At 38.1% G+C, this 25,915-nt stretch overlaps 1 protein-coding gene across 1 annotated transcript in view; it reads left to right on the top strand.

The window, feature by feature from the left end:
* The first annotated feature begins 3,321 nt into the window (after positions 1-3,321).
* Positions 3,322-25,915, top strand: part of col2a1a (collagen, type II, alpha 1a) — a 32,927-nt gene continuing 10,333 nt past the window's right edge. The window contains exons 1-43 of the mRNA XM_041798840.1: positions 3,322-3,415; positions 5,215-5,421; positions 6,654-6,670; positions 6,818-6,850; positions 7,602-7,634; positions 7,826-7,879; positions 8,442-8,534; positions 9,119-9,196; positions 9,748-9,792; positions 9,933-9,986; positions 10,269-10,322; positions 10,719-10,772; positions 10,890-10,943; positions 11,071-11,124; positions 11,228-11,272; positions 11,422-11,475; positions 11,625-11,669; positions 11,779-11,832; positions 12,206-12,304; positions 12,397-12,441; positions 12,851-12,949; positions 13,058-13,111; positions 13,202-13,309; positions 13,415-13,468; positions 13,611-13,709; positions 13,881-13,934; positions 14,540-14,638; positions 14,843-14,896; positions 14,996-15,049; positions 15,164-15,217; positions 15,422-15,475; positions 16,079-16,123; positions 16,282-16,380; positions 19,158-19,265; positions 19,413-19,466; positions 19,572-19,625; positions 19,755-19,808; positions 20,400-20,453; positions 20,547-20,654; positions 20,785-20,838; positions 23,367-23,420; positions 23,531-23,692; positions 23,886-23,993. Of these exons, the coding sequence (XP_041654774.1) occupies positions 3,322-3,415; positions 5,215-5,421; positions 6,654-6,670; positions 6,818-6,850; positions 7,602-7,634; positions 7,826-7,879; positions 8,442-8,534; positions 9,119-9,196; positions 9,748-9,792; positions 9,933-9,986; positions 10,269-10,322; positions 10,719-10,772; positions 10,890-10,943; positions 11,071-11,124; positions 11,228-11,272; positions 11,422-11,475; positions 11,625-11,669; positions 11,779-11,832; positions 12,206-12,304; positions 12,397-12,441; positions 12,851-12,949; positions 13,058-13,111; positions 13,202-13,309; positions 13,415-13,468; positions 13,611-13,709; positions 13,881-13,934; positions 14,540-14,638; positions 14,843-14,896; positions 14,996-15,049; positions 15,164-15,217; positions 15,422-15,475; positions 16,079-16,123; positions 16,282-16,380; positions 19,158-19,265; positions 19,413-19,466; positions 19,572-19,625; positions 19,755-19,808; positions 20,400-20,453; positions 20,547-20,654; positions 20,785-20,838; positions 23,367-23,420; positions 23,531-23,692; positions 23,886-23,993 (3,003 nt within the window). The remainder of the gene's footprint in view (positions 3,416-5,214; positions 5,422-6,653; positions 6,671-6,817; positions 6,851-7,601; positions 7,635-7,825; positions 7,880-8,441; positions 8,535-9,118; positions 9,197-9,747; positions 9,793-9,932; positions 9,987-10,268; positions 10,323-10,718; positions 10,773-10,889; positions 10,944-11,070; positions 11,125-11,227; positions 11,273-11,421; positions 11,476-11,624; positions 11,670-11,778; positions 11,833-12,205; positions 12,305-12,396; positions 12,442-12,850; positions 12,950-13,057; positions 13,112-13,201; positions 13,310-13,414; positions 13,469-13,610; positions 13,710-13,880; positions 13,935-14,539; positions 14,639-14,842; positions 14,897-14,995; positions 15,050-15,163; positions 15,218-15,421; positions 15,476-16,078; positions 16,124-16,281; positions 16,381-19,157; positions 19,266-19,412; positions 19,467-19,571; positions 19,626-19,754; positions 19,809-20,399; positions 20,454-20,546; positions 20,655-20,784; positions 20,839-23,366; positions 23,421-23,530; positions 23,693-23,885; positions 23,994-25,915) is intronic.

The following is a 25,915-nucleotide window of genomic DNA, read 5'->3' on the forward strand; positions in this document are numbered from 1 at the left end:
ATAGAGGAGATCTGTAGTAAAATTTGCTAAGGTGTTCACTGTTACCTCTGCAATATGGTATTCAAGAGCACTTGCTTTAACCTGTGCTTTAGATTCTACATCTGATCACTTGTAGGATGCTGTTCTATCTGTAGTCTCCCTTTATTGATACTTTCAATTATTTTGAACTCATCTTGTCTGGCATTCCTTTGGTTGTCTTTTAATGGTGAGAGATGAGATGCTTCCATCAGGGCGCAATCAACTTATCTCTTTTCACATGCTTGCATATCTGAATTATTTAAAGTATTTCTATTTTGGTCATCTGGCTTTTTTTACCCATTACACTGCAGGAAATTCTACCCTTTTTTTTAGAGATTTTAACTGTCTTAACATCTGTTAACATCTGTGCAAAAATTTGCCTTCTGAAATGTATCAAATTGAACCCCCATTCAAAAAATAAGACTTTATCCTCTTTTATGTTACATAGCAACAATGTCTTGACCTCACACAGTAAACTAGGCAACATTTTGCTGGCACTGTATGCTCTCTTTATTGTCCAAAGGTCACAGGTTATTGATTCAGCTGGGCAACTGGCTGAATTCCTGAAATGTTTTCATTGGTGGACTTGTCAGCTTCCACATGTCCTATTTACTGACGGGGATCCTATGAACCCAAATCAGATTACTACACTACAAACTTTTTGCTGATCTCTGCCTTTGATACAACTTGAATTCACCAAACTCAAAGACCTTGTAGACGAGAGCTTAAATGAGGAGGGCTGGTTCAGATCTTTCTTTCCTGTATGTGGAATGAGGGGGGCTCTGTAGAAGTCGTGACCCTGGAATTACTGTGCCTCTCCCGTGACAAAGACCCCCTTTCAAGCTCATTCACCTGGGCTATCTAGAGCGAGGTATATGATAAAGATCACACAGACGTTTCATCAACCTCCTGGCTTTGCTCTACAATAGCTAATTCTGGCATAGATGTGCTATTTTGTCAGAACTTCTACTGAAACTAAAAAAATACTTTTAACAGACATACTGGGCAGTTAAAGTGGGTATAAAGATAAGATAAAACATATCAGCTTAATACATAAACTAACATATATTCTAACTCCTGAGAGGGAAAAACAAAGAATTTCCTTGAATCCAAACCACAGCGGGATTGTTCTTTTAAGGGGATCTCACAACCTCTTGTCAATGGTCTTTGTCCAAACAGACAAGGCCCTCAGAAAGTTTGACTGCAATGTGAACATGACATAACTGCACTGTTCATTGGTCAGCTTGAGACTTTCAGGTTGCCCAAGGAGCCGCAGAATAATCCATAATCCAAGAGATTAGACTGAAACAAACAACCCCGCTGACCTGGTGTGGGTTCCCATAACCTAAGGGGTTTAACTGAGAGGGCATCTCATTTTACAACAAAAAATTAAGCACTTATATTTCATTCCTCTTTTGAAAATTGGAAAAGTCCCATACAGCAGAGCTGGATCTGGTAGAAAAGAAAATCTAGTGATAGAAAAGCAATGCTTTGTCTGTAAGCATCATATTCAGTAGCTCAATATCATATTATATAATAATAATAATAATAATAATTGCAAATAATATTATTTGCAATTATTCTTCCTAACTTCTATACTTTGAATAAGACAGGTACAATAAGACCAATGTAGGACTGCAAAGATTAGGTTTAGAAAACATGTAGATTTTAAAACCTGCCAACATATTTTCATTGAGAAAATATATTTCTGCAATTTAGATGTTGTCTGCCGTCTTTGGTAATTACAACAAGACCTTAATGTCACTTAGTATTTACTTGAACAATACAGAAGACTATAATTGACTATTGACTATAATTCGGGCTGTCAACATTAATGGATTAATCATGCTTAGCTAAGGTTGTCAGTTAGTGCATTAATTTCTTTGAATAACCGCATGTTTTATTGCCCCTTTCTGCACACCTTGGTTAAGCCACTGTAGCGTCTCCCTGCAGGCACAGTGATGTAGCTTCACCTCACGTTATTAGATATTTCACTTTTCCTGTTTCTTCTAGGGCTGTCAAAAGATTAAAATCCTAAATCATGATTAATCTCAGGATTTCTATGGTTAATCACGATTAATCTCACCATTTTTAATTAAGAACTTTTTGAGTCTTTTTGGATCCTTCTGCTGTCTTAAACTTAGGGTAATTGGCTTCCTGTTTGGATACAGACCTGCTTTTATAGGTAGTTCAAAGATTAAAACATGAACTTAACCATGGAAAAGGAATTTGTTATGGATCTTTAAAGAAATGAAACAAGGTTCAGATGACTTTTGATTTATCCACTCAGCTGTCTGTGAGTTTTTTTAAACTGAAAAGATACTTCAAGGAGCAGTGGTGGATGATTAAAGAAAACGAGTGCACTAATTGTGGATCTTAATGAATTGCAATAACTCAATTACTCTTGACAGCCCTGGATCCTTTATTTCCTTTTCAATCTATAACAGATTCCTTTTTCCATGGCTTAGCTCTTTTTATAGTCCTCAATCTACTCAAAAGTCAGTCTGTAACTGAGTTTCCAAAAAGGGGAGAATAATCACAACCCTCAAATTCTGAGATTAATTTTCATTAAAAACATACAATTGTTTGACAGCCCTAATTGTAATCGTTTGGATGGTCATTACCTTTATGTACCAAACTTATACACTTTGATGTATTTGACTTAATTGTGTACCCAACTCACCATCTCTACTTAAGTTTTATTAGGGTGGTCTACAGGAAAGCTATTTTAAATCACTAATAGGCCATAGTGGCACAGAAAAAATCTAAATCCATCTGAAAGTTTCTCAATCTATCCTTTTAGTCAGCTCTGAGATTTTTTTGTTCACAGTGGCATGTGGTCAAGCCAGAGCCTGACCTTTGTTCTGCTACTTGTAGCTCCTTTTTTAATGTGAAAGTGAAGGTGCATCTCTTGGCCAGGCCAGGCCAAGCAGGTCAAGGGAAGAAGGAGGGCTTGAGTTAAAAAAAATCCCTGGGAGAGTAGATGCTGCTGGATTGAAGGGGAGGGAAATGAGGTTCAGGTTTCAGCCTGACAGGGGGTCTGGGGGAAGGACTGGTATTTTGGAATATACGAAGATCCATACAAGGCACAGTGGACATAAAACCGCGGTGCTTGCCCTGACGCGGTGGGTGCAGAGTGCCAGCTGGGGCCCCGCGTTGGATTCCACTTAGATTTTCGGAGGGTTTGACTGCATGGTGCCATAAGTCTCTGGGATCACACACTCAACACACCACTGACTGAAAGCCTGGTCTCTTCCATCCCTTCACTTCTCACCCAAGCTACTGCATGTCTAATATTTAGACATGTTCAGCTTTGTGGATTCAAGGACTGTTCTGCTACTTGTAGCATCCCAAGTTGTTTTACTATCCATGGTCAGATGTCAGGAAGAGGACGACCGTAAGTTGCAGTTTTTCTTGCTTTTTTGCCTTTTTTTCTTGCAAAAACAATGTGGACTATTGACTTGATGAAATTGCCTTATTTTATGCTTACTTGATCTTTTAGTGAGTGTGATGTTTGAGAAGTATAAAGGGAAACTAATCAAATGCCAGTTTTGTCAAGTGAGAGAACAGCTCTGTTAGCCTAGGATTCAGCTTTTCTCATCAAATGTTGTTTACATTGATGCTGTTGACTGTGTCTGATTCAGTGAGTGTATAAACTTATCAGGCTGCTGGAGTTTTTTTACAGGTAAAAAATAATTTCTGTCTGTAGGATAAATGAGGCTGTCAAGGCACATCTGTGTGGGATGGAGGACCAGGTGAACAAGTGTCTGTTTGTCCTCACCTGGGTCCTGCAGCTCAGCCTTTCATGCTTGTTCTGCATTGCCCAGTAACACAGTAACAGTCACACAGGATATTGGTGCCTCAGATGGCTTCAGGAGTCTTCTTTTTATCGTTTAGTGGCAGAAAACTTGTCTTAACATGGTCGGACAAGAAAGGATTTTCTTAACAGTGCAGTTAACTTTGAGTTGAGCTGTTTTCTAAGTTGTAAGAATTATATTAACCTCAAATACAGGATTTAGGCAGTGGCACTTTCAGGATTTTCATGATGTGACATGACAGGGTCAGACAGGGCTTGACCCCAGACTAGCAGGCTCAAAGGGTAGCAAGAAGAGAGTAGAATAAGGGACAGGGTGCCCAGCAGGGGGTCAACAGATGATTGATGTGTAGCAGTATTTATAGAAAGTTGGTCTTAACTGAGCTACAGTTGCTACTCTAATTAAGCATTAATCAGCTCTTATTATAAACCAATAAATTGCAATAATAAAAATCAATGGTGGAGTAGAAAGTAAAGATTTCAGTTTCTAAGTACTTAAACTCATTCCAGATTAGGTACTAAGCAGCTTTGTAACATGTATGTGCTAAGTATCACTTTCACAAATCTGATTAAAAACAAACAGCAACAGTCTGAAAGCACAGCCCTAAACTTTATACATTAAACAAATCACCCATTCTTATTTTCTCAATGTGTTTGCACTGGCCCTTGACACAGCTATGGGATCCAGATGGAGAAATTTAGAAAAGGGCCGCGTGTTTACTTAGGGCAGCTGCTTGTCAATTGGGCACAGTATCCCTGTAAGAGAGGCTCATTCATGCGAGCAGGAGCGCAGGCCTGCAGGTTAAATATACTCAGCCAGTGACGCGAAATACCTCAACCAGTGCTTCAGACGTGACTGTTAATTGTGTCTGGTGTTGACATTGCATTTAAAGCTAACATTAAAGCCATAATGTGATAAAGCTGAGCTTTCATCAGGCCTGCTTCTTGGGTTACTTGAAGGATTTTGAGCTGTAGGAGCAGCTACTGATTTGTTCCAGTGCATCTTTGGTGGTCAGAGCTGCACCTGTTCATCAGCTTTAAATGGTCACTTTCTTCATATTTATTAGCAGCAAGCAAATAACTGCTTTTATATCTGTTATGCTCTCATTTTTTTCATACATGGCGCTACATTTAAAGATAAGCTTTTGTTTGACATAACTTTTATTCTCCCTTCTGTCTTCTTGTCACTCCCTTCATTAACTAAACACTCCCCCTCCATCTTACCCCATATTACTTGTACCCCTCCCACTTCCTTGCCGTGCCCCTTACTCTAACAATACTGTCTAATCTCCCAATAACTTTCCCTGTCTAACTTTCTCTTAAACTCAACCTTACCCTCTCATTACTCCTTTCCCCCCTTGCCATGCGCCCCCTGCTGGCAGAGGAGATAGGCGGCTGCATCCAGGACGGCCATCAGTATAATGATAAGGATGTGTGGAAGCCCGAGCCGTGTCGTATCTGTGTGTGTGACAGCGGAGCAGTTCTGTGTGATGAGATAATCTGCGAGGAGATCAAAGAATGTGCCAACCCTATCATCCCATCCGGAGAGTGCTGTCCCATCTGCCCGGCTGATGCCACTGCCCCTATTGGTTGTAATTTATTTATTCACATACCCATAAATAAATTACTCTTTTAGCTTGCATTTATATCACCCTGGCTGACACTTTTGAATCAGGAACTGCCTCAGGATCTATTTACTCTACCTCATCAGAGCTACAGCAGCTACTAATAATAGTTTTTAGATGTGAATCTGATAGTTTTGGCTGCACTGAAACATATTAGTTTCATGATTTGGGTTTAAGTCAACACACTTATTTTAACCAATCAGATCCTGAGGTTTTCCTGTTCAAAAGACACCTGCTACATGCTTGGTTTGGATGGGAACCAGAGTAGCAGCATGATCAGGAGGAACTGATTCCTAATGAAAGCTTACATCATGAGGAATAAGATCAATCCTGACATGTTTTCTGGTTCTCACCCTAATCAGTGGAATCACTTCTGCTTATTTTAATCCAACACTAAGATGAAGCCTATTTATAACAAACCAAACTTAATGCTTTAGCTGACTTTTTGAAGTATCTCCACAAAATTAAGAACAAGACCTCTCCTTTTATGTGAGGCATTAAGAGAAGAACCTGCAAAGGCCTTGAGGCCTTGAAAAGAGCCACCTTACTCATGTGGTGTCTGCAGAGACTTTATAATTAGATATTCCATCCAGTTGATAGATTCTCATCAAACAGGTTCAGACTGTTCAAGAATAAAAAGGTAGGGTGTGTTTCAGCATTAAAAAAAGAGTTGACATAAAAAATTTAATGCCTTTGCTGAGATCAGAGGTCCTGCATGAAGGAAAGTAAATCCCATAGGCCTTCAAAGTAGAATTGTTTCAAGATACTGTAAGGAAATTAATGAATTTGAATAAAAAACTTTCATATAAAAACAAAACAAAGCATAGAGCTTGAGCTTAGCTTTGAGATGGCCATTGGACTCCTCCTTTATTTTGGCTGTAACCTTTTCCCTACTTTTGCTTTATTTACATTTTTGCTCTGATGATTGAGTCTAAGTACTTGATTTATATCCCAATCATTGCTTGCTTCTGCATAATCCCTTTGGAATTGCATATTATTATTAATATAATCTGGATGGGCTCTTTACTTTTGGGTTTGGTGAATGCTATTTGATCACATCTGTAAAATCAGATTTCTTTTCAGGTCTCCTTACTTAAGAATCACAGTCAAGAATTAAACAGCCCAATATGCCCAAATGTTAACCACTTTTACTGTTTCTTCTTTTCTCCCCTTTACACATCCATCTACAACAACAGAGACAATTGGTGCTAAGGTGAGCCAGTGGGTTGTGGGAAACTTGGTGTTCATTCACTTAATGAGTGAAAATATCAAAAGATGATGTTTTGAATACATCTCATTAGTATGTTTGTCAGTTAAGGTGCTCAAACCAATGGTATTTATCATTTCTTTGATCAACCAGGGCCAGAAAGGTGAACCAGGAGAGATCGCAGATGTAAGTATGACTCCTCTGTTGCTCATCAGACTGAAGTAGCGGCTAAAGTAATTTGCACTCTGGTGCCGTTAAAGAATCTTTCACTCAAAACAGCTTGATACACACTAATTATCGGCCTGAGCCAGAAAACTACGAAACTATTTTGAGTTAATTTTACACCTTATTGGCTTTTTGGAACCTTGAAAGAGCCAACACTTTCCGTTCATGCCAATCATAACTACCTGCACTGTGCACATGATTGCCATGATCAATCAACATTGCTCTACTTAAACCGTGAGAAAATTTCTATTGCTTAATGTTTCCAAGTCACCGATTTTCCCCTTTTTCCTCAAGTTTCAAACATATCTGAAAAGCAATTACTCGCTGATAAGAGTCCAACCTGAATTTCCATTAATCCCTAATTGAACTTTCTATTATACGAGGGAAAACCCTGCATTCCTGGGACATAATGAACCCCATCAAATCCTCTTAGATCCACTCAGCAACATAGCAGCAAGTGCACATGTCAGGTGAAGAAAGTCAGCCAAAGCAGAGGTTAAGAGGAGGTGATGTTTTTGGTGAAACTTGTCCTGTCAAATGAAATCCTCATCACAATGTGTTTTTAGCTTGATGTCTGCCTTCTACAAAGTGGGAATGTTTTTCAGGAACTGCTTGTGCCAGACAATTAAGACAGATTAGTCGTATTATAAAGAGTCATTAATGAAAAAAGCCACTGAAACCTGACATAGGCTTTCTTGTCATCTTTGTGCAGGTTGTAGGACCAAAAGGACCACCAGGCCCTATGGTAAATATCCATTTTTATTCATTTAATTAAAATTATTAAGAGTATTAAGAATACAGGAAAAGCTTAAGCTTGGGGTATTCAGGCTTAAGTCAAGACGTGTTTAATAAGATTGCTTATTGATACACTATGTTAGTAAAGTCACTTTAGCTACCATGGAAATCTAAAGAAGTCCAATATCCTTGTTTTTACAGGGCCCCCCAGGTGAGCAGGGACCACGTGGAGAAGCTGGCGCTAAGGGTGATAGGGTAAGAGTCAAAACGCCATGTCCAGAAAGCATCCTTCCATTCATCCACTCAATATAGAATTTATAGGTGGAGGAAGTCATTTATTTGTTTTTTTATTTATGAGGATCCCCATCAGCTGTACCCTAGAGCACATCTAGTCTTCCTGGAGTCGATATTAAAAAACATACTTATAGGTTTGTGTTATGTACATCCTACAATATAACTTGCACTGCAGTCCACTTAAGCGTCACGTTTAGAAAGGGGAAATCTAGATTACTCTTAACAAAAATTAAAAGAAAATTTAAAGTATTAATGTCATGTTGATGTGGCTACTGCAGTTTTTGGTCTCCATATTGGCTGATGCAACAGCATTTTAAATTGTAATCATAACTTATATAAGCATCTCTATTGTTAAAATAAAACAACTAACAGCTTAATGCACTTGTTTTAGCTTCACAGTGATTGAAATGTGGGAAAATGCTCTCCTGCTTCTTTTATGAGTTATACTTCCTGACTAAATCATCTTAAGTATTCCAGATGAAATGTGACTTGGAGATAATGACCCTCCCTTTCTTTTCCCAAGGGAAATCCTGGACCTCGAGGAAGAGATGGTGAGCCTGGCACCCCTGGAAACCCCGGACCCCCTGGCCCACCTGGCCCACCAGGACTTGGAGGGGTAAGTCTCAGGCATAAACAACTATCGACCAAAACAAACGACTGTTCTTCATATTTAAGTCCTTAAGACATTGCTGTTCTACTCACACTCTACTTGACTTGTGCATTGTGATCAAAATGGTAGCTGAAACAAAAAAGGATGCACAAATGTGTGGAGATGTGCTTATGGTAGAATTTTTTTAACTGAACTGTGAACAATCAGTGACTTTTCTATTTCCTGGGTGTTGGTAAAATCACTGCAAAGTACAGGAAGTAGTGAGAAAGCAACCACAACTGAAGTACTAAAGTTGATGAAAAGATTCTGACTGTTTAGATGGGTTTCAAACCTACTGTCACAAAAAACTCAGTAAGCTTTTACAGAATCACAGCCAGTGAAAAATATTGCCTTACTTTAGCATCAAGCAGGTGCAGCTATTTTTTCCCCTTGCATTCTTTCATGGTGGCAATTTAAGTCATTCACTCAGTTAATCTTGTTTTCTTGCTGCTCTGTGTAATGGCCCACTTAACTCAGGCAGCTCAGACGGGATAAACGACATGATGTGACTCTCAGTCTTTGTCTTTTTTGTTGTTTTTTTTTTTTTTTAGAACTTTGCTGCTCAGTTGGCTGGAGGTTTTGATGAGAAGGCTGGAGGTGCTCAGATGGGTGTGATGCAAGGACCAATGGTGAGTAAAACCCTGCATTCTGGGTTTATCACACAAGTTTTTTTGGTTAAGGCAACAGTTTATATCCCATAATGATGAAACACCTTCACTTTACTCGCATTTCTCAAAGTGACTGTCAGAGGGGGCCTTAAAAACACCCAAGATGATTGCAATGCTGCCACCTTGTGGTAGAGCAAACCCCTTGTGACACACAGAAACATCAGCTGACTTTTATTTACTTCTGGCTGATTGTACACCTGCATGTTTGTTGGATTGTTAATAACATTCATTTTTCCTTAAGGAAAAACTCTTAAAATTCAATTAGAAATTAAAAGTCCCTTGACATAGGTTTTGAAAAGGTCATACAATACTGGCAAAGGATATGATATTGAAAAGCTATGTTGAGTTTGTTGAAATGTTCTTAGCCCAAAATGGAAATTGGTTTGAAGGTTTTTACAACTTGAAAGTGCTTAAATTCTGTGATTTTTTATCCACCTAACATCTTTTTAAGACGTGTCCCTCTATTTTGTATCAAAACTTCACTTTGTAATTAAGTTGTGTACCTTTCACAGGGTCCCATGGGTCCTCGTGGTCCCCCCGGACCTTCTGGAGCTCCTGTAAGTACATTTATTACAAAAATACATCATCATGTCATTAATTGTCATGATCAAGCCAGAAACTTGGAAATACAACGAACCTTTTTTTTGTTTTCAAAGAATGAAAAATTAATCCATCTTCCTGTTTCTATCATCCTTAGGGCCCACAGGGTTTCCAGGGTGGCCCTGGAGAGGCTGGAGAGCCTGGACCTGCTGTAAGTAGAAGACTGGCTGCATCAGCCTGTCTTTGAATTGTAATGGTCGAGATAAGCAGTTTAATTTTAGGGTTTAAGAACAACTATTGCTAAAAAAAACTAAATCAAATTGTATCATGAGCAAATTATCATGAAGATTTACAACAAGTTTAACAACTAACTTAGTTTAACAAATTTAGTTCAATAAAAGGTCACCATTCAATGTTTGTATTGCATATTGCTATAGCAAAGGAAACAAGGTTACTGCCACATCTAACTGACTTATTGTTCTCCATATAAAAGGGTGCAATGGGACCTCGTGGACCACCTGGACCTTCTGGAAAACCTGGAAATGATGTAAGTGTCAAGATTTAATCTTCATATAAACTGCACATCCTTCAAAACACAACTGCAAATCCTGCAGTATTTGTCTTTCTATTTTGTCTGAAATAATAAAGCAACTATTCAACTTTACCTCATTATTGTGATTCTATTACTGTTTTTATTTCACAATACTCTCTGTTAGCTTATAATTAGATGAAATAAGCTCCATAGCTTCACATACTGTAAGTCATACTGTGTGCCACCAGAGGGCATCTGTCTCCTAATAATACTGGTGAGAATGATGACTTCACAAAATACATGCAGCTGCATGTCTTTCTACCACTGTAAGGGGCAGGGCATAGAAGTAATGGAAAGGACAACTGTACATTTCCTTAACTGTAAATAATCCTACTTCCTGTTTGTTCCAAGGGTGAGGCTGGCAAACCTGGAAAAGCTGGTGAGCGTGGGCCTGCAGGGCCTCAGGTGAGCACATGCCGTCATTTTTATCTTTTGCTTACTCCAGGATTTCAACACATTAATGATTAGTAAAGTCAATAGAAATGACTTCAGTCACGTAATACTTCGACATTTTTATTTCAGGGTGCTCGTGGATTCCCTGGAACTCCTGGTCTCCCTGGAATTAAAGGACACAGAGTAAGTGTTTCTGCCCCTATTTCTCAACAGAATGAGATGTTTTGATGCAAAGGTACTTTCTCATTACCTAAAACTGAGGACTTATGTTTCTCTTAGTGCTGATGAATATTGTCTTGTTTCTCTGTAGGGTCATCCTGGTCTTGATGGAGCTAAGGGAGAAACTGGCGCTGCAGGAGCCAAGGCAAGTGCGCCACATATGCCTTTTTTTTTTTGTAAAAAGTTATCTACCATTTAAAATGTGGTTTGTTGATTCTGGTAATGATTTTGATTTCTGTTCCCATTAGGGTGAGTCTGGTGCTGCTGGAGAGAATGGTGCCCCTGGACCAATGGTTAGTTTCCAGTACTTTATGAAGGCAGCTAGATTCTTGGTGTTTGTATAATGAAATAGAAGCACATATTTAATAGCAAAGATGAATAATTAAAACTTTGATTTTCATAAAGTTCAAGATAAACTTAGCCTTTGCATCTTTTGTTATAGGGCCCACGTGGTCTGCCTGGTGAGAGAGGACGTCCAGGAGCTGCTGGAGCTGCAGTGAGTAACAAACTTACTTTACCTTCAATCCTCTGATCATTGATAAATTAACTGTATTTTTGTGACAGCATTAAATCCTTTAGAAACCCATTTTATTTTCTCTTCATTATTGTATACGCAACTGACTGTGTGGTCTTTTTACTCCTCAGGGTGCCCGTGGAAATGATGGTTTGCCTGGTCCTGCTGGTCCTCCTGTATGTATCATAGTTCCCACTTTGCATCTATTTAATATTCATTTAGAAATATTTCACATGACATTGAGAAGAAAGGTGCTCTAACCTGCTGGTTTTCCTCTGTCTACAGGGACCTGTTGGCCCTGCTGGAGCTCCAGGTTTCCCAGGATCTCCTGGAGCCAAGGTGTGTTTGGATCAACTTATCCTAATAAACTTGTATCATTCTATTGAACACTATATATAATCCATAAAACAATGACAGGTGTGCAGGTGTTTCCTACCACTTTGCATCTTCAGTTCTTTACCTTATAAATCAGTGAAGTAGTTTTTGACAGCAGATGTATGGTTACTTGAAATGCAATCCTTATTAACTCCAATACAACAGGCCCTAGAATAAAAATCTTCAATTCTTCTAAACTCAGAAATAGATGGATTTTTCAGCTTGAGCACATAAGAATGGACAGAACAGTCGCAAAACACACCGTTATACAGATTAAATCTAGAACAGAGAACTTTCTCCTCACCTGTGACTAACAGATGTGTTCATGTTCTGTCAGGGAGAGGCTGGCCCTACCGGAGCCCGTGGATCTGAAGGAGCACAGGGACCCCGTGGAGAGGCTGGCACCCCAGGATCTCCTGGACCTGCTGGAGCATCGGTTTGTTTTCGATCATCCATTTTTTGGGGGTTATTTATTCAGCTTGTTTTGCACAATATGATACATTAATCCTTCCTCCTGTGTCTCCATAGGGTAACCCTGGTACTGATGGTATTCCTGGAGCTAAAGGATCTGCTGTAAGTCAACTTTCCTTATTTTTTTTATAATATTTTTTCTACTACTTTCTTTAACAAGACATAACATCAACAACGATTAAACACTTGAACATTGCCAGACATGTAAGAATGTTCAAGTCGCGGTTACTATTTGAGTTGTACTTTGATACAAGGATTTTGAAACGTTTCAGAATTTTTACAATTATCAAAGCTGACAGTAAATATAAGGTACATGGCATAGCCCATCTCATATATTTCATTTCTCAGTCGCAGCAAGATTGTCAATCTTATCATAACACGAATATCTTTGATAATTAAGTCTACTCTCTTTTATAATTTGAAGTTCTTCTACAAGCTTGAGTTTCTTTGATACTCAAAAAATACCCTTTTCTGTATTCTAATTGTCTTTATGTGTCCTCCTTCTTTAAAGGGTGCTCCTGGCATTGCTGGCGCTCCTGGATTCCCAGGCCCCCGCGGCCCACCTGGACCACAGGGAGCTACAGGACCTTTGGGACCAAAGGGAACATCTGTATGTCACTTGGATAGTAGAATAGTTTCAAACTCTGTAAAACATTGATATTTTTTGTCTTAAATGAGTATCTATTGTTCTGACAGTCTTATTTCTTCCAATGTTTAGGGAGACCCTGGTCTTCCTGGATTGAAAGGTGAAGCTGGACCCAAGGGAGAGCTTGTAAGTTGCTATTTTTTTTTTCCTAATAAACCATTGCATTTAATAATTGATCAACAGGGAAGATTTACCTACATATCTTTACTTGTCTAGGGCCCTGCTGGGCCTCAAGGTGCCCCTGGCCCTGCAGGAGAGGAAGGAAAGAGAGGTGCCCGAGGAGAGCCTGGAGCTGCTGGACCACTTGGACCTCCAGGAGAGAGAGTAAGTAATCATGATGTATAAGTATAAAAGTGAAAAACAAGCATTTGAATGATTTTGCTTCCGTATGTAGATTCTAATCACATGTATTACTTTGATTCTTTCCAGGGAGCTCCTGGTAACCGTGGTTTCCCAGGTCAGGATGGACTGGCTGGTGCTAAGGTAGGTCCTGTGTCCTAGTCATTGGTTGCAGCCAGATCCAACTTCTGCTTTAATTTTGACCTAAGTGAACTTGATAATTAAAGAGATGTACCAGTTTGAAATATAACTGAAAGGCTGATCTCCTTTCATCTCTCTTATTTAGGGTGCCCCTGGTGACCGTGGTGTTCCTGGTGCTGCTGGGCCTAAAGGTGCTACTGGAGACCCTGGAAGAACAGGAGAGCCCGGTCTCCCCGGAGCCAGAGTGAGTGTTACATTTATCCCACTAAGAAACATCCAAAAGTGTTGCTTATCCTTTGTTATCTCAGATTAAAATCTAACTTTGTGAGTTGAATCTAATTGGTTTCATTTGATTTTGTGCATTATCAAGACTCCTTTAATGATACAATCTCTAAAATGTGTGTGCCTTTCAAAGGGTCTTACTGGCCGTCCTGGAGATGCTGGTCCTCAAGGCAAAGTTGGGCCTTCTGTAAGTACAATATTGACCTTATAGGAATTGCTTTGCATCATGTTTTTAGAAAGCTATAGTATTTAAATTTTTTTAAAAAAGCTCCTAACCACTGGTAGGAGTTAGGCTGATTCAATGTTTGCTTAGCTTCTGCTTGATATGAATACCAAATTTCATGAATGCACAAGAAGGTAGAATATGGCTTAAACTTTAAACACTTACCTTCATGATTAGAGACTTTGCTATAGAATAGAAAATCAGCATATCTATTAATAATGACTGTCCACAAGTATGTTAAGATAAGATAGTACTTTAGAATATGAAAAACACAATATAGCAAACTCAACCCTCATGGAAGCCTTATCAAGAACAAGGCTGCACACTTTTTTGTCTCTCACAGTCTACTAGTAAGCACAGAGCCTGCAACCTAAATATAGTACCACTTATACCCAACGTTCTTTGTTGCCTTGTAGTCAAACAGTCATACTTTACTATACATGAAATGTGAAATGTGACATGTAATACTATACATGAAATAATAATCTGACACATATTTTTGTGTCTAATTATTATTTTTATTTGTAGATATCTTTGTGGTTTTAATTCTTACCTTGTGCCACTGACAGGGTGCTGCTGGTGAGGACGGTCGCCCCGGCCCACCTGGTCCTCAGGGAGCCCGTGGACAACCTGGAGTGATGGGATTCCCTGGACCAAAGGGAGCCAATGTGAGTTTTTGTTAGCGTGGCATAGGAACCCTAAGGTGTCTCTCTAGTTATACTCAATAACATGATTAAAAATAAATAATAATGTACAGACTGAACATATGTCATCTGAAAAAAATCTATTATAAGACCAAATATCATATTTTCCTTGAAACTACCACAAGGAAAAGACTCTACAGACTATTTACTGTGATTTTTTCTGTAAAGGGTGAACCCGGAAAGCCAGGAGAGAAGGGTCTTGTGGGTCGTCCTGGTCTGAGAGTGAGTACATTTATTCAATAAACTAACTTTGAAACTTAATGGATATATCTATTATTTTCTGTGTCATTTTTCATAACTTAAACAATCTTCTCTGAACAGGGTCTGGCTGGAAAAGATGGTGAGACTGGTGCTGCTGGACCTCCTGGCCCTGCTGTGAGTATCTATCTCTATGTTATTACATACCCTGAGATATGTCTCACTATAAAGAGACAGTTTACAGTCTTTTTTTTGTTCTTGACTGATCACTTGTGTTTGATTCTCTTAAAGGGACCTGCTGGAGAGAGAGGAGAGCAGGGACAGCCTGGACCCTCTGGCTTCCAGGTGAGTTTTGTCTCATCAAATCTAAAACACAGAAGTCTAAAGCTTGATCATATTCAGTATTACTATCAAATTTTGAGCAACATATGCTGTTGAACAGTCTGTGCCCCCCAGAGTAGTTCATACAAGAAAACAGCAAAGCTATTAATAATGACAGTCTATTTTGGCAGATATGATGTAATTAATCCCTTTGCTCTTATTGAACAGGGTCTGCCTGGACCAACTGGTGCCCCAGGAGAGGGTGGAAAACCTGGAGACCAGGTGAGTGTTTACTTGTTACTTGGGATTAGTTGCTTCCTTAGGTCCATTGTTGTTGAGAAATCCTTTTAACTCAAACTGTGGGTCTAGAGCTGTACGAAGCAGTACTAAATTCATGCAAAATGATGGTATTTCTGCCCTCTTATCTTTACTCTTAGGGAAATAAGGGCACATGTAGAGGAAGTTATAGACAGGCTATAGTCTTTTGTTAAGACAGTAAAATTAACTAACATGTAGAAAGCTCAAGCATCAGTCTAATATAACCATCATCATATAATGACAGTTTTACTTATTCTTTCCTAAGGCCTTTTCTATCTGATGTAAACAATCTTTTTCTACTGGCCAATTTGATTTTATATGATTTATACAAAGTATCTGTAGTAACAATTCATCCTCCAGCATGAATACATTTTTCTTTATGTATGTAACATACATGCTCATCTAAATGATCTCGGTCTCATGAAATTCTAAGGATTTGTAATTACTTTCATTACATTGTAACATCATGTTTTTGGTTAAAAGGATTAACAAAGAAAGCTCAAAAGAAGCTTAGATTTGAAAAACTTAAGAACAGGAATAAAACGGCTCCATCTTTTCACTCTGCAGGGTGTTCCCGGAGAGGCTGGAGCTCCTGGTGCTGTTGGGCCAAGAGTAAGTTTCCATGATATTGTTGATTCCAGCAGCTTCCAACATGCACAAAAACATATTGAGCCAGTTCTGAATTGATGTAATGCTGTTAAATACAGTTATTAATGTATGTTTGGTATTCCTGATTCTTCAAATAATCTAACTGGGCATTTTATTGGCAGGGTGAGCGTGGTTTCCCAGGCGAGAGGGGTGGTGCTGGAGCTCAGGGTCTACAGGGACCTCGTGGACTTCCTGGAACACCTGGATCTGATGGACCAAAGGTAAGTGGAAGACTTTGGCATGGATATTGTCTTAAGGTTCAAATTCTCATCCTTAAGTTGACCCTTCAAATGCATCCAGAAAAATCTATTTAAAAAATTGCTGCAGAGCTCTTTAATTTAAGTACTGCATTGATGACATGTAAGCATTACTTTATTGTTGATTTTAATGATAAAAAGAACAAAGAATTGAATGATGATCACTATCCAATTTGTAATGCTTGGCTTGCTAAATTCCTGGAATATATCCATGTTGCCTTGCAACAAAGTAGTAACAATAAGAATTCAGGAAGTATCTGTACCCCCCACCTTACACTCTGACATGTTTGAAATCAATCACTTTTCACTACATATGCCATCTAATCTCAAGCAGACATATTCATTAGGGGTGTGACGAGATATTTATCTTACGAGATGAGACAAGATTTGGGCCCACAAGACATGAGATGGGATGAGATTTTACACTTTTTTTTTTTTTTTTTTTTAAATTTTGGAAAGAAACACGAGTGGATAATATATCCTTTATACAACTGAAAGTTATGATTGCGAAGCATTCAGGTCTATTCAAAATTGTTTAATCTAACTCCTGTTGTACTGAATAGGCTATCAGTGCTTCCAAACAGTTTATCTTGTCTAACTCTGACTCAAACTGTACGTTTTAATGCTCTTCAAATCAAACCTTTCATTTTGATATTCTACAAAATCTTTAATTCTCTCACCAACAGTTTAAAGTGTCTAGGGCATTGTTGTGATCTTTTATAACTTCCAGTTTGGTATTGTTTTCTGTAAGGAGAGCTGCTGCTCCAAGTGTCTGCACAATATTGATCTTGTGAGATTGATTTTTCCATTCCGAGAAATCTTGTGGCGTTTTGATCTTGCGAGATCTCGTGGCACGAGATCTCATCATACCACAAATATTCATACATGTATAATTTTTAAAGATTACTTTTGGGGACTTTGCCTTTATTGGGATAGGGAAGCTTTATTTAAATTTGGTGTCATGACCCATTTTTGGGTCCCAATCCAACAGTTTGGATCCAAGATCCTAGAGCAGAGGTGTCCAAACTTTTTTCCACTGAGGGCCACATATTGAAATATATAAGAATGATGGGACCACTTTCCTACACCACGCTTTGAGGATATTAAAGTTATAAACCAGTCTAATGTAGATTAAGATATTCTTAGTGATTGAGTGTGCTCACTGACTAGTTAGTGGTTGATAAAGCAAATAGCCAATCAATTTAAGGACTTTGGGGAGGCCAGTCAGATTTCAGGGGGACCTGGTTGGCCCTGGCTGGTTGGTGCTGCTATTTAGGGGGGTAATTATTTATGGAATTATAAATCAAGATAAGATTATTACTTTGGAGGCCAATATGTTTACCATTTACAGTATTGTCTTAGTGTGATCACAAATTGATAAAGACATCAATAAATTCTTCCTGTCAAAATGTTTGTTTACAGAATAAGCATGGTAGCAGTGCCTTGTGGTGAAACTAAGAATTACAATACAGTCAAGCAAAAGCTTCATGTTCTAATGTGGGCCATAATTAATTTTATATTCAAAATTTGCTGTGGGCCGATAAAAAATGGACCACGGGCCGCATTTAGCCTCTGGGCCATAGTTTGGACATCCCTGGGATAGAGGTTAAAGGACATTTATCTAGTGGTGATGCTGCCACTGCATATGTTATTCTTTTTGCCCTGATCCAGTCAAACATTAGAAAGCTTTAGAGAATTTTAGATGACAAGAAACATGGGGAAAGGGACTGGGGGAAGACATGCATCAAACTGTACCAAGTGCATCAAGGACCTCAGCCTCTGGATATCGGCCCTGCCTTTACCAACTGAGCTAAAGCGGCGCCTGACATGTTCATATTTTAACTGCGAATACTATTCCCTTTTTTAGTGTACTTTATATAGAGTACTATATATAGTGACTGTGGCATATTGTAGAGCTGCCCAAATCCAGAGTGAGCATCGTTATACTTTGTATAATGCACTCATTGTATCCCAGAATGCACTGTGAAAAGTAGCCAACAAATGATGGCTATCCCATCAATATTTACCATTATACATAGCAGTTCACAGCTTAAATGAGAGGAAAGTGATGTTTAACTGCTCTCATACATGACAAACAGATGATAGGGACATATATACACTGACAAGTTCATATTTTGAGACGTTTTTACTGAAATATGTAATCTGTTTCAATAAAATGCTGTGGATTTACAACAGAAAAACTTGTTTCCCCTATGCCAAATACAGACATAAGACACTGTCCATATGCACAAACAAATTTGATTTTTTATTGCTCAAATATGCTTTGTACTTTTTAGTTTTCAGTGAAATTCTGTTGTTATTTTTGATCCACAACTGTTGATGCTATACGTTTCTATTGCAGCGGGAGTAGTGTCCAGATTCTTTTTTTAAATTGAACTGATGAGCAAACTGTATAGTACACTGTAAAGAGTTTTCTATGGGAATAGGGAATGAGAGTGTGATTTTGGACATAACACTTGTAATTTAGAATAGGAAGTTTTGACTCCAAAGCTTCTCTACAAATGAAACAAACTAAGACTACTAGTGAGCTCCAGATAATTTAGTAACCACATCTTTGGCTAGCTGTTGTCATCTGTTTTGAGTCTTTTTGCTAAGCTAGGCTAATTGGCTGTCAGCTGTGGTGTCATTTTCATATATACATTTAAATGATATTAGTATCATCCAATCTTTAGCAGTCACGAAACAATCTTGATCACAATTTATTTTCTAATTCAAATCAGGGAGCTATTGGACCAGCTGGTGCTCCTGGATCTCAGGGACCCCCCGGCCTGCAGGGAATGCCTGGAGAGAGGGGAGCTGGTGGTATCCCTGGACCAAAAGGAGACAGAGTGAGTGACAGGTTCTTTTGTTGTCAAAAAGTCACTTTTTTTTATGATTATTGATTGTTTAATGTCACTCAGTTCATTAAATGTCATAACCAGAAGCCTTGGGGTTCAATGTATGGCTAAAATGCAATTTTTCTCCTTTTGCTACAGGGTGACAATGGAGCAAAGGGACCTGAGGGTGCTCCTGGAAAGGATGGCTCTAGAGTGGGTTCAAAACAATTCCTCTTGTCAAGTTTTCTGGCAGCTACCACTTGACCCAATCTTGATTCTCTGTATCTCTACATCTTACCTGTTCATTTCTTTTCTCAGGGTTTGACTGGTCCAATTGGTCCTCCTGGCCCATCTGGACCCAACGGCGCCAAGGTAAGAACCATGTGGGACAGGAAGACGCTGTCAGCTGAGTCTGAATTATCAGACTTCTAATGCACAATGTGTCTAAACCTATTCATACTTAGTTTTAGTGGTTTGATTGACTGGTTTTCTCCTTTCCAGGGTGAGACTGGACTCTCTGGACCTAATGGTGCTCCTGGTGCTCGTGGTGCTCCTGTAAGTCCTCTTTTTTGTTTCTGTGTACCTTTTCTTGTCATTCCCTGAACATCTTTGCAGAAATGGTGGCATTATGGGATTTGTAGGATCCTTTGTCCATGACAGAGTCTTGTTGTTGTTTTATGGAGGGAATAATTCAGATGAACTTAACCTCATAAGAAGTGGTTTGCAGTATTGCCTTTGAGAGGCTTGAGAGGTAAAGATGAAGACTTAGTTTTGGTGGTTATTATCAGGCAAAGATCAGTGGCACTGCCATCACTATATCACATATAGTCATGTAAATATCATTCCCCTCATCATCCTCCTTGCGTACTTACCTTTTGTTTCTTTTTTATTTCAGCGTCTTTTCTCCTTGCCTCTGCACAATTGTTCTTTTTAAACATGTACAGAATTTGTGTTTAATAGTTTGATATTTTGAATGCATACACATAAAACACACAATTTACCAAAGTCAGATTCCTAGTATGTGCACACATATCTGACCAATCTGGATTCAGAGTCTGATACAGCTGTTTTAGGCTGGGCAGTTTCTCTGTTTTTTAAGAGGAGCAAAGCTTGCACTGACTCTGAGTCTCTCCCATCTTCTCACAGGGTGACCGTGGTGAGGTCGGTCCTCCTGGGCCTGCTGGTTTTGCTGGACCTCCTGTAAGTATAGTCCCCCGATCACCTTTTGGTCAACATAAACTACTTAAAACCAATTAACGTTCTCTGAATAATACTTTTTGTTTAAACATCCAGGGTGCAGATGGTCAGCCTGGCGCTAAGGGAGAGGTCGGTGAAGCTGGACAGAAAGGAGAGGGTGGTGCTCCTGGACCCCAGGGACCATCTGGAGCTCCTGGACCTGTGGTAGGTGCTCAAAATACATTTCTGGGGGAACAAAATTAATCTTAATTCTCATTTCTGAGTGCTTACAGTACAGTAAAGTCACCCTGTTATGATTCCAACATAATTCATTGTTCCCCTGTCTTTTTTTCAGGGACCAACTGGTGTAACTGGACCTAAAGGAGCTCGTGGTGCTCAGGGAGCTCCTGTAAGTTACTCACTTTTTATGCTTTTCATCTCATACATGATTATGGAAACACAATATGTCAAATAGCACCAATAGTATTGTTAATCCCTAGACCTTAATTACTTACCCAACCCCTTAGAAGTAAAGTATGTGGTAGCACATCAAAAACTGTTTGGGATCAGGGCTGTTTATATAAAACAAGACATTTGGTGGTATCAGCAAATTGTAATTGCTGTAATATTTTACTTTATCCTGATATTTAAGTGACCAGCAAATTTGTAGATAACTAAGAATTTGATTATTTGAAGATGTAAATGGGATTATAGTTTATAGTTTATACTTATTTTTATACACACACACACATATATATATATATATTCATATACTATATATATAGAGAGAGAGATTCCAGGAAATAGCACTGATATTCAGCCCATGCATTACACATACACAGTTTCAAGAATAGCTAAGTTGAACAGTTTACATCAGCGTTACTTTTGACAGCTATTTACTAAATGTAGCCTGAGTCTTGAAATCAAATTTTATATTAGTTTTAGTCACATTTTAGTTATTTCTAACCTTTATAATTTTAGTTTAGATTTGGTTGATGAAAATTCGGCAATATCTTAATCCAGCTTTAGTCCAAAAAAAGATTAAATTTTAGTCAAACTTTTGTCAAAAATGTATTCTTTTTCCCTAATTCTGGTCTCAAATCATGCATGTGTTCTGTGCACCTTGGAAAACCTGGTATCCCTACTTTCTACAGCTAAGATGCAGAAGAACCACAGATTTGTTGCGTTTTGATGGACCCAGTGGAGAAATATCACATATTTTAATTATCCATAGAAAACTAATTTACTCTAGATGAACGATATTATCACTTTGTTACAGGTTTGGCGGATATTAGCTTAAAAAGTGAAAAATTGGAATTGGCAGATATGAACATTTCTACTGATACTAAGAACTGATATTTTGTCTATAAAAATCTGCCTGTAATATACGTGCATCAGCTGCTAATATTGGCTGTACAAACAAACAATTTAGTGGAGTTATTGGCTTTACTGACAGACCTACATCAGCTTAAGTCTTTTTCTTTATTCATCATTCCTTACACTTTTGAAATTTGTTAATTTTTTTATCCTCAAGCTTGAAATTGTGTGTTTTAAGAGATTAAATTTTGGGTCTGGACTACTTCTAAACACCGGTATGGATATCTGTTCGGTTAAAATTGTTTTGTAAATATCGACAAAAATCCAATATTGTACATCCCTATAATTTACCTTTTAATCTACCTGACAAAAACCAAACTTATTTTTCGTCAAAGTTTTTTCATCATAGATCACATTCTAGCTGGTTTTAATCTTGTCTTCATTATGGAAAAAATGTAGTCAACGTCTGATATGACTAACACTTTTAATCATAGTTATAGTGGACTAAATTAATCAACATCTCTTCTAGTCCTGCACACTTAATGTAATTGCAGCTGCAACGCCAGGCTATACAACCACATATTTACATAGAAGGTTGACCAAGTAGCACTTGCAGAAAGGCCTCCAAGTTTACAGTAGTACCATTGTTTCACTTTGTAGCAGTTATTTTGAAAGCATTACTATTAAAACTTGAGGTTTTGTATTTTTTTTTACTTATTACTTAGTATTTGTATGTTTTGAGTTGAGAAATACACACTTTAAAACTATCAATGTTTTCTTCATTTTTCTTGATAACCAAGCAAGTAGACTCATGATACCATTTATGTATTAAATTGCAATTGCAATATTGTCCAGTATAATCACATTTGTACATTATTACCAAATCATGCAGCACTCCTCTGTTCAAGAAAGACAAAATAACTATGTATGAATAACAATGCAAGAAAACAAGATTTAAGAGCTACTGTAAATGTTGTACACAGCTGTAATTGTTTCTGGTATAAATTTACAATTTTGTAGTCTTTCCTATCTTTGCTGTATGTTTGAAAATGATTAAAGGACCATTTCATAAAAACACCTGTCCCAAATAGGCAGGGTAATTCCATAGACTAATGAAAATAAAAGCCCAGGCTATTAATTGAGGTTTACAGAAAATTAAATCTTGTTGTTTCTCAGGTTATTGTTTCAACCTATTCAATTCAAGAATAATTTATGTGCTTGAGTCTACTGATACAGATAGTCTCACTATAGTATAGAAATTACAACAAGGCTTGACTTACTGTTTAAACTAACAAGTACATCTGTAAACCAGCATGCACAGTACAATGAGAGAGCTAAATAAATCAATGCATAATTAACCCAATTATTTCTTAAAATTAGTGCAGTAGCTTACATCGGTGCATTGATCAAAGAGGTCATTTTAAGCTTTAAACCAGACAAACTAACATGAGATCCATAATTTATCGCAGCTGAAGCCTTTGTTGTAGTCCAAAACACTCTTAAGGAACTAACATGATCAATTTAGTTATTGGTATGGTGATAGATGTATCACAGTGTCATAGGATGGTCACACAGGTCCACAGTTTGGAGTATTCACTGAACTCTTTGTCTTTTTGACAGGGTGCTACTGGATTCCCTGGTGCTGCTGGCAGAGTTGGATCTCCTGGACCTAATGTGAGATTTTTATCAATAACAAATTCCCAGATGGAACTTGATTCATTGAGTTTTTAACATCTTATGTATGTATTCCTTACCTTCTAAAAAGCTTCCTCTTTTCATCGCAGGGTAATCCTGGCGCTGTTGGCCCTGCTGGTCCTGCAGGTAAAGATGGGCCTAAGGGTGCTCGTGGTGATGCTGGTCCTCCAGGAAGACAGGGAGATGCTGGGCTTCGTGGACTTGCTGGTGCCCCAGGAGAGAAAGGAGAGCCTGGAGAAGATGGACCACCTGTGAGTCTGATTTTTCACCTCATATAAACCCTACAAACACCTGCTACTGGGGTCCACCTCAATAATGCTGTTTAGTTCCAAATAATCTGAGAGGACAGAGCATCTTAATGGCAGAAGACAATGGCATGTACACTTTAATTATGTAATATAAGAACACAGAAGGATTAAATGCTCTTTTTTCCTGACTCCACAGGGTGCTGATGGGCCTTCAGGTCCTCAGGGTTTGGCTGGGTCTCGTGGTATTGTTGGTCTGCCTGGTCAGCGTGGAGAGAGAGGTTTCCCTGGTCTTCCTGGACCTTCTGTAAGTACTGTTTTCAATAATGTACAGTTTTGAGCCCTTTTATTTATTTATTTTTTTTTTATTTTATTTAACCTTTATTTAACCAGGAGAACAACTTCATTGAGATTAAAAATCTCTTTTTCAAGAATGTCCTGGCCAAGACAGTAGCAGCACAGTCAAAGTTACAGACAAAAAAACGAGTAAACATACAAGTAAAATGTCAAACAACAGCACACTGAAAGAGAAAGCAGCAAGTAATTGTTTAAAACCATATCATTCAACACATTTGCAGACAGATCTGACTGCCTCCAAGTCAACCAACCTCATCTTAAAAGCTTCCAATGAGACCAGTTCACTAAGTTTTAGGTCTTTCTGTAAGTCATTCCAAGCAAAGGGAGCAGCAAATTTAAAGGCCTTTTTACCCAGTTCTGACCCTGGGGACAGACAATAAGAGAAGATCCTGAGATCAGAGATTATAAGCTCCAGAGGTCTTCGGAATGATGTAGGTCAAAAGATAAGACAGTAGAAGACCATAGATAAGAGCTTTAAGCTTTATGGATAAGAGTACACCAGTGTATAAGTCTATGTGAAGACAAAGAAGACCAACCCACACGTTCATACAAAAAACAATGATGACTGAGGGATTTAGAGTTTGAGATGAACCTCAGAGCTCCATGATACACAGTGTCTATAGCATGTAAGCTCTGAGACGAAGCATGCATGTTCAAAACATCTCCATAGTCCAACACTGACATAAAAGTGGCAGCAACCAGTCTTTTCTCAGACTCAAAAGAAAGACAGGATTTGATCCTGAAATAAAAACCCAGTTTCAGCTTTAACCTCTTAACCAGTTGCTGAATGTGAGGGGTAAAGGACAGGGAATCAAAAATTCATGAGACCAGTCTAACAGTTTTAGGGACAGACAGTTATGTCAGAAAGCCCTTAAACCCAGCATAGTTTCACATTATTTTATTCAGAATACGGTAGTCATATATCTCAGCCCATTCTCAAGACTAGGTGGATGTTTAAACCAGTACTTCCTTCTCAGTTATCCCTGCAACATTGGGGGTACATTCAAGTAGTCCTTTATGGTTAGAGAGGTTCCTGGTGACCTGGAAGTATCCTAGTATCAGGCACAATCAGAACTTTTCAAATTCTCTGAAAGATAAGAGAGGGCACTTCATACATCACTTCATACATTCCTTCCACATCATTTCCTTTAGCATAGGATTCACTAGAGAATACTTCACAGAAGGAGAGAAGAAATTATGACCCATAATTCCTTTCAACAACTTCATTCAAAGTGACTTTCATGAAAACAAGTTATCAACATGAATGTGGTAGATATGAATGTCAGTTTTACTGAATAAATCAATATTTTTCATTCAATCAAACTTATAGTTCATGTGTATCAGATGTGACAACTATGTAACATCACATATGGTTTTATATATATATATATATATATATATATATATATATATATATATATATATATATATATATATATAGCCTATATTACTCCAACCTCCAGTTAGTGGTTCAGTCAAATATTCAAACTGCATTTGTTCTTCAATTTTATATATCACAAATTAGTTTGGTAAAAGCTAAACAACTGCCATTATAAAGTGTGATTTCTGCTGTTTTGATGATGTTAAAAATATTTTTCCTGAAACTTGATTTGTTGTTGTTGTTTAAGAAAAATAAGATACACAAAATTCATTTGTAACAATGAAGTGTTTGCTTGCAGTTCAAAGTGCTTCACACATCACTGACAACTGAAAGTTAGACATATGAGGAAGTTAAGAGATAAAATGGATGGAAATAGATTGAAATGGGAGGATTTTATTACACAAATATGGAGGAAATAAGAAATTGAATGTCATTCATAAAGGCATAGCCTACTTTATATCAAGTAAATTTAAATTACGAGATAGAAATCC

The sequence above is a fragment of the Cheilinus undulatus genome, linkage group 11 (assembly GCF_018320785.1).
Source record: "Cheilinus undulatus linkage group 11, ASM1832078v1, whole genome shotgun sequence".
NCBI classification, from domain to species: domain Eukaryota; kingdom Metazoa; phylum Chordata; class Actinopteri; order Labriformes; family Labridae; genus Cheilinus; species Cheilinus undulatus.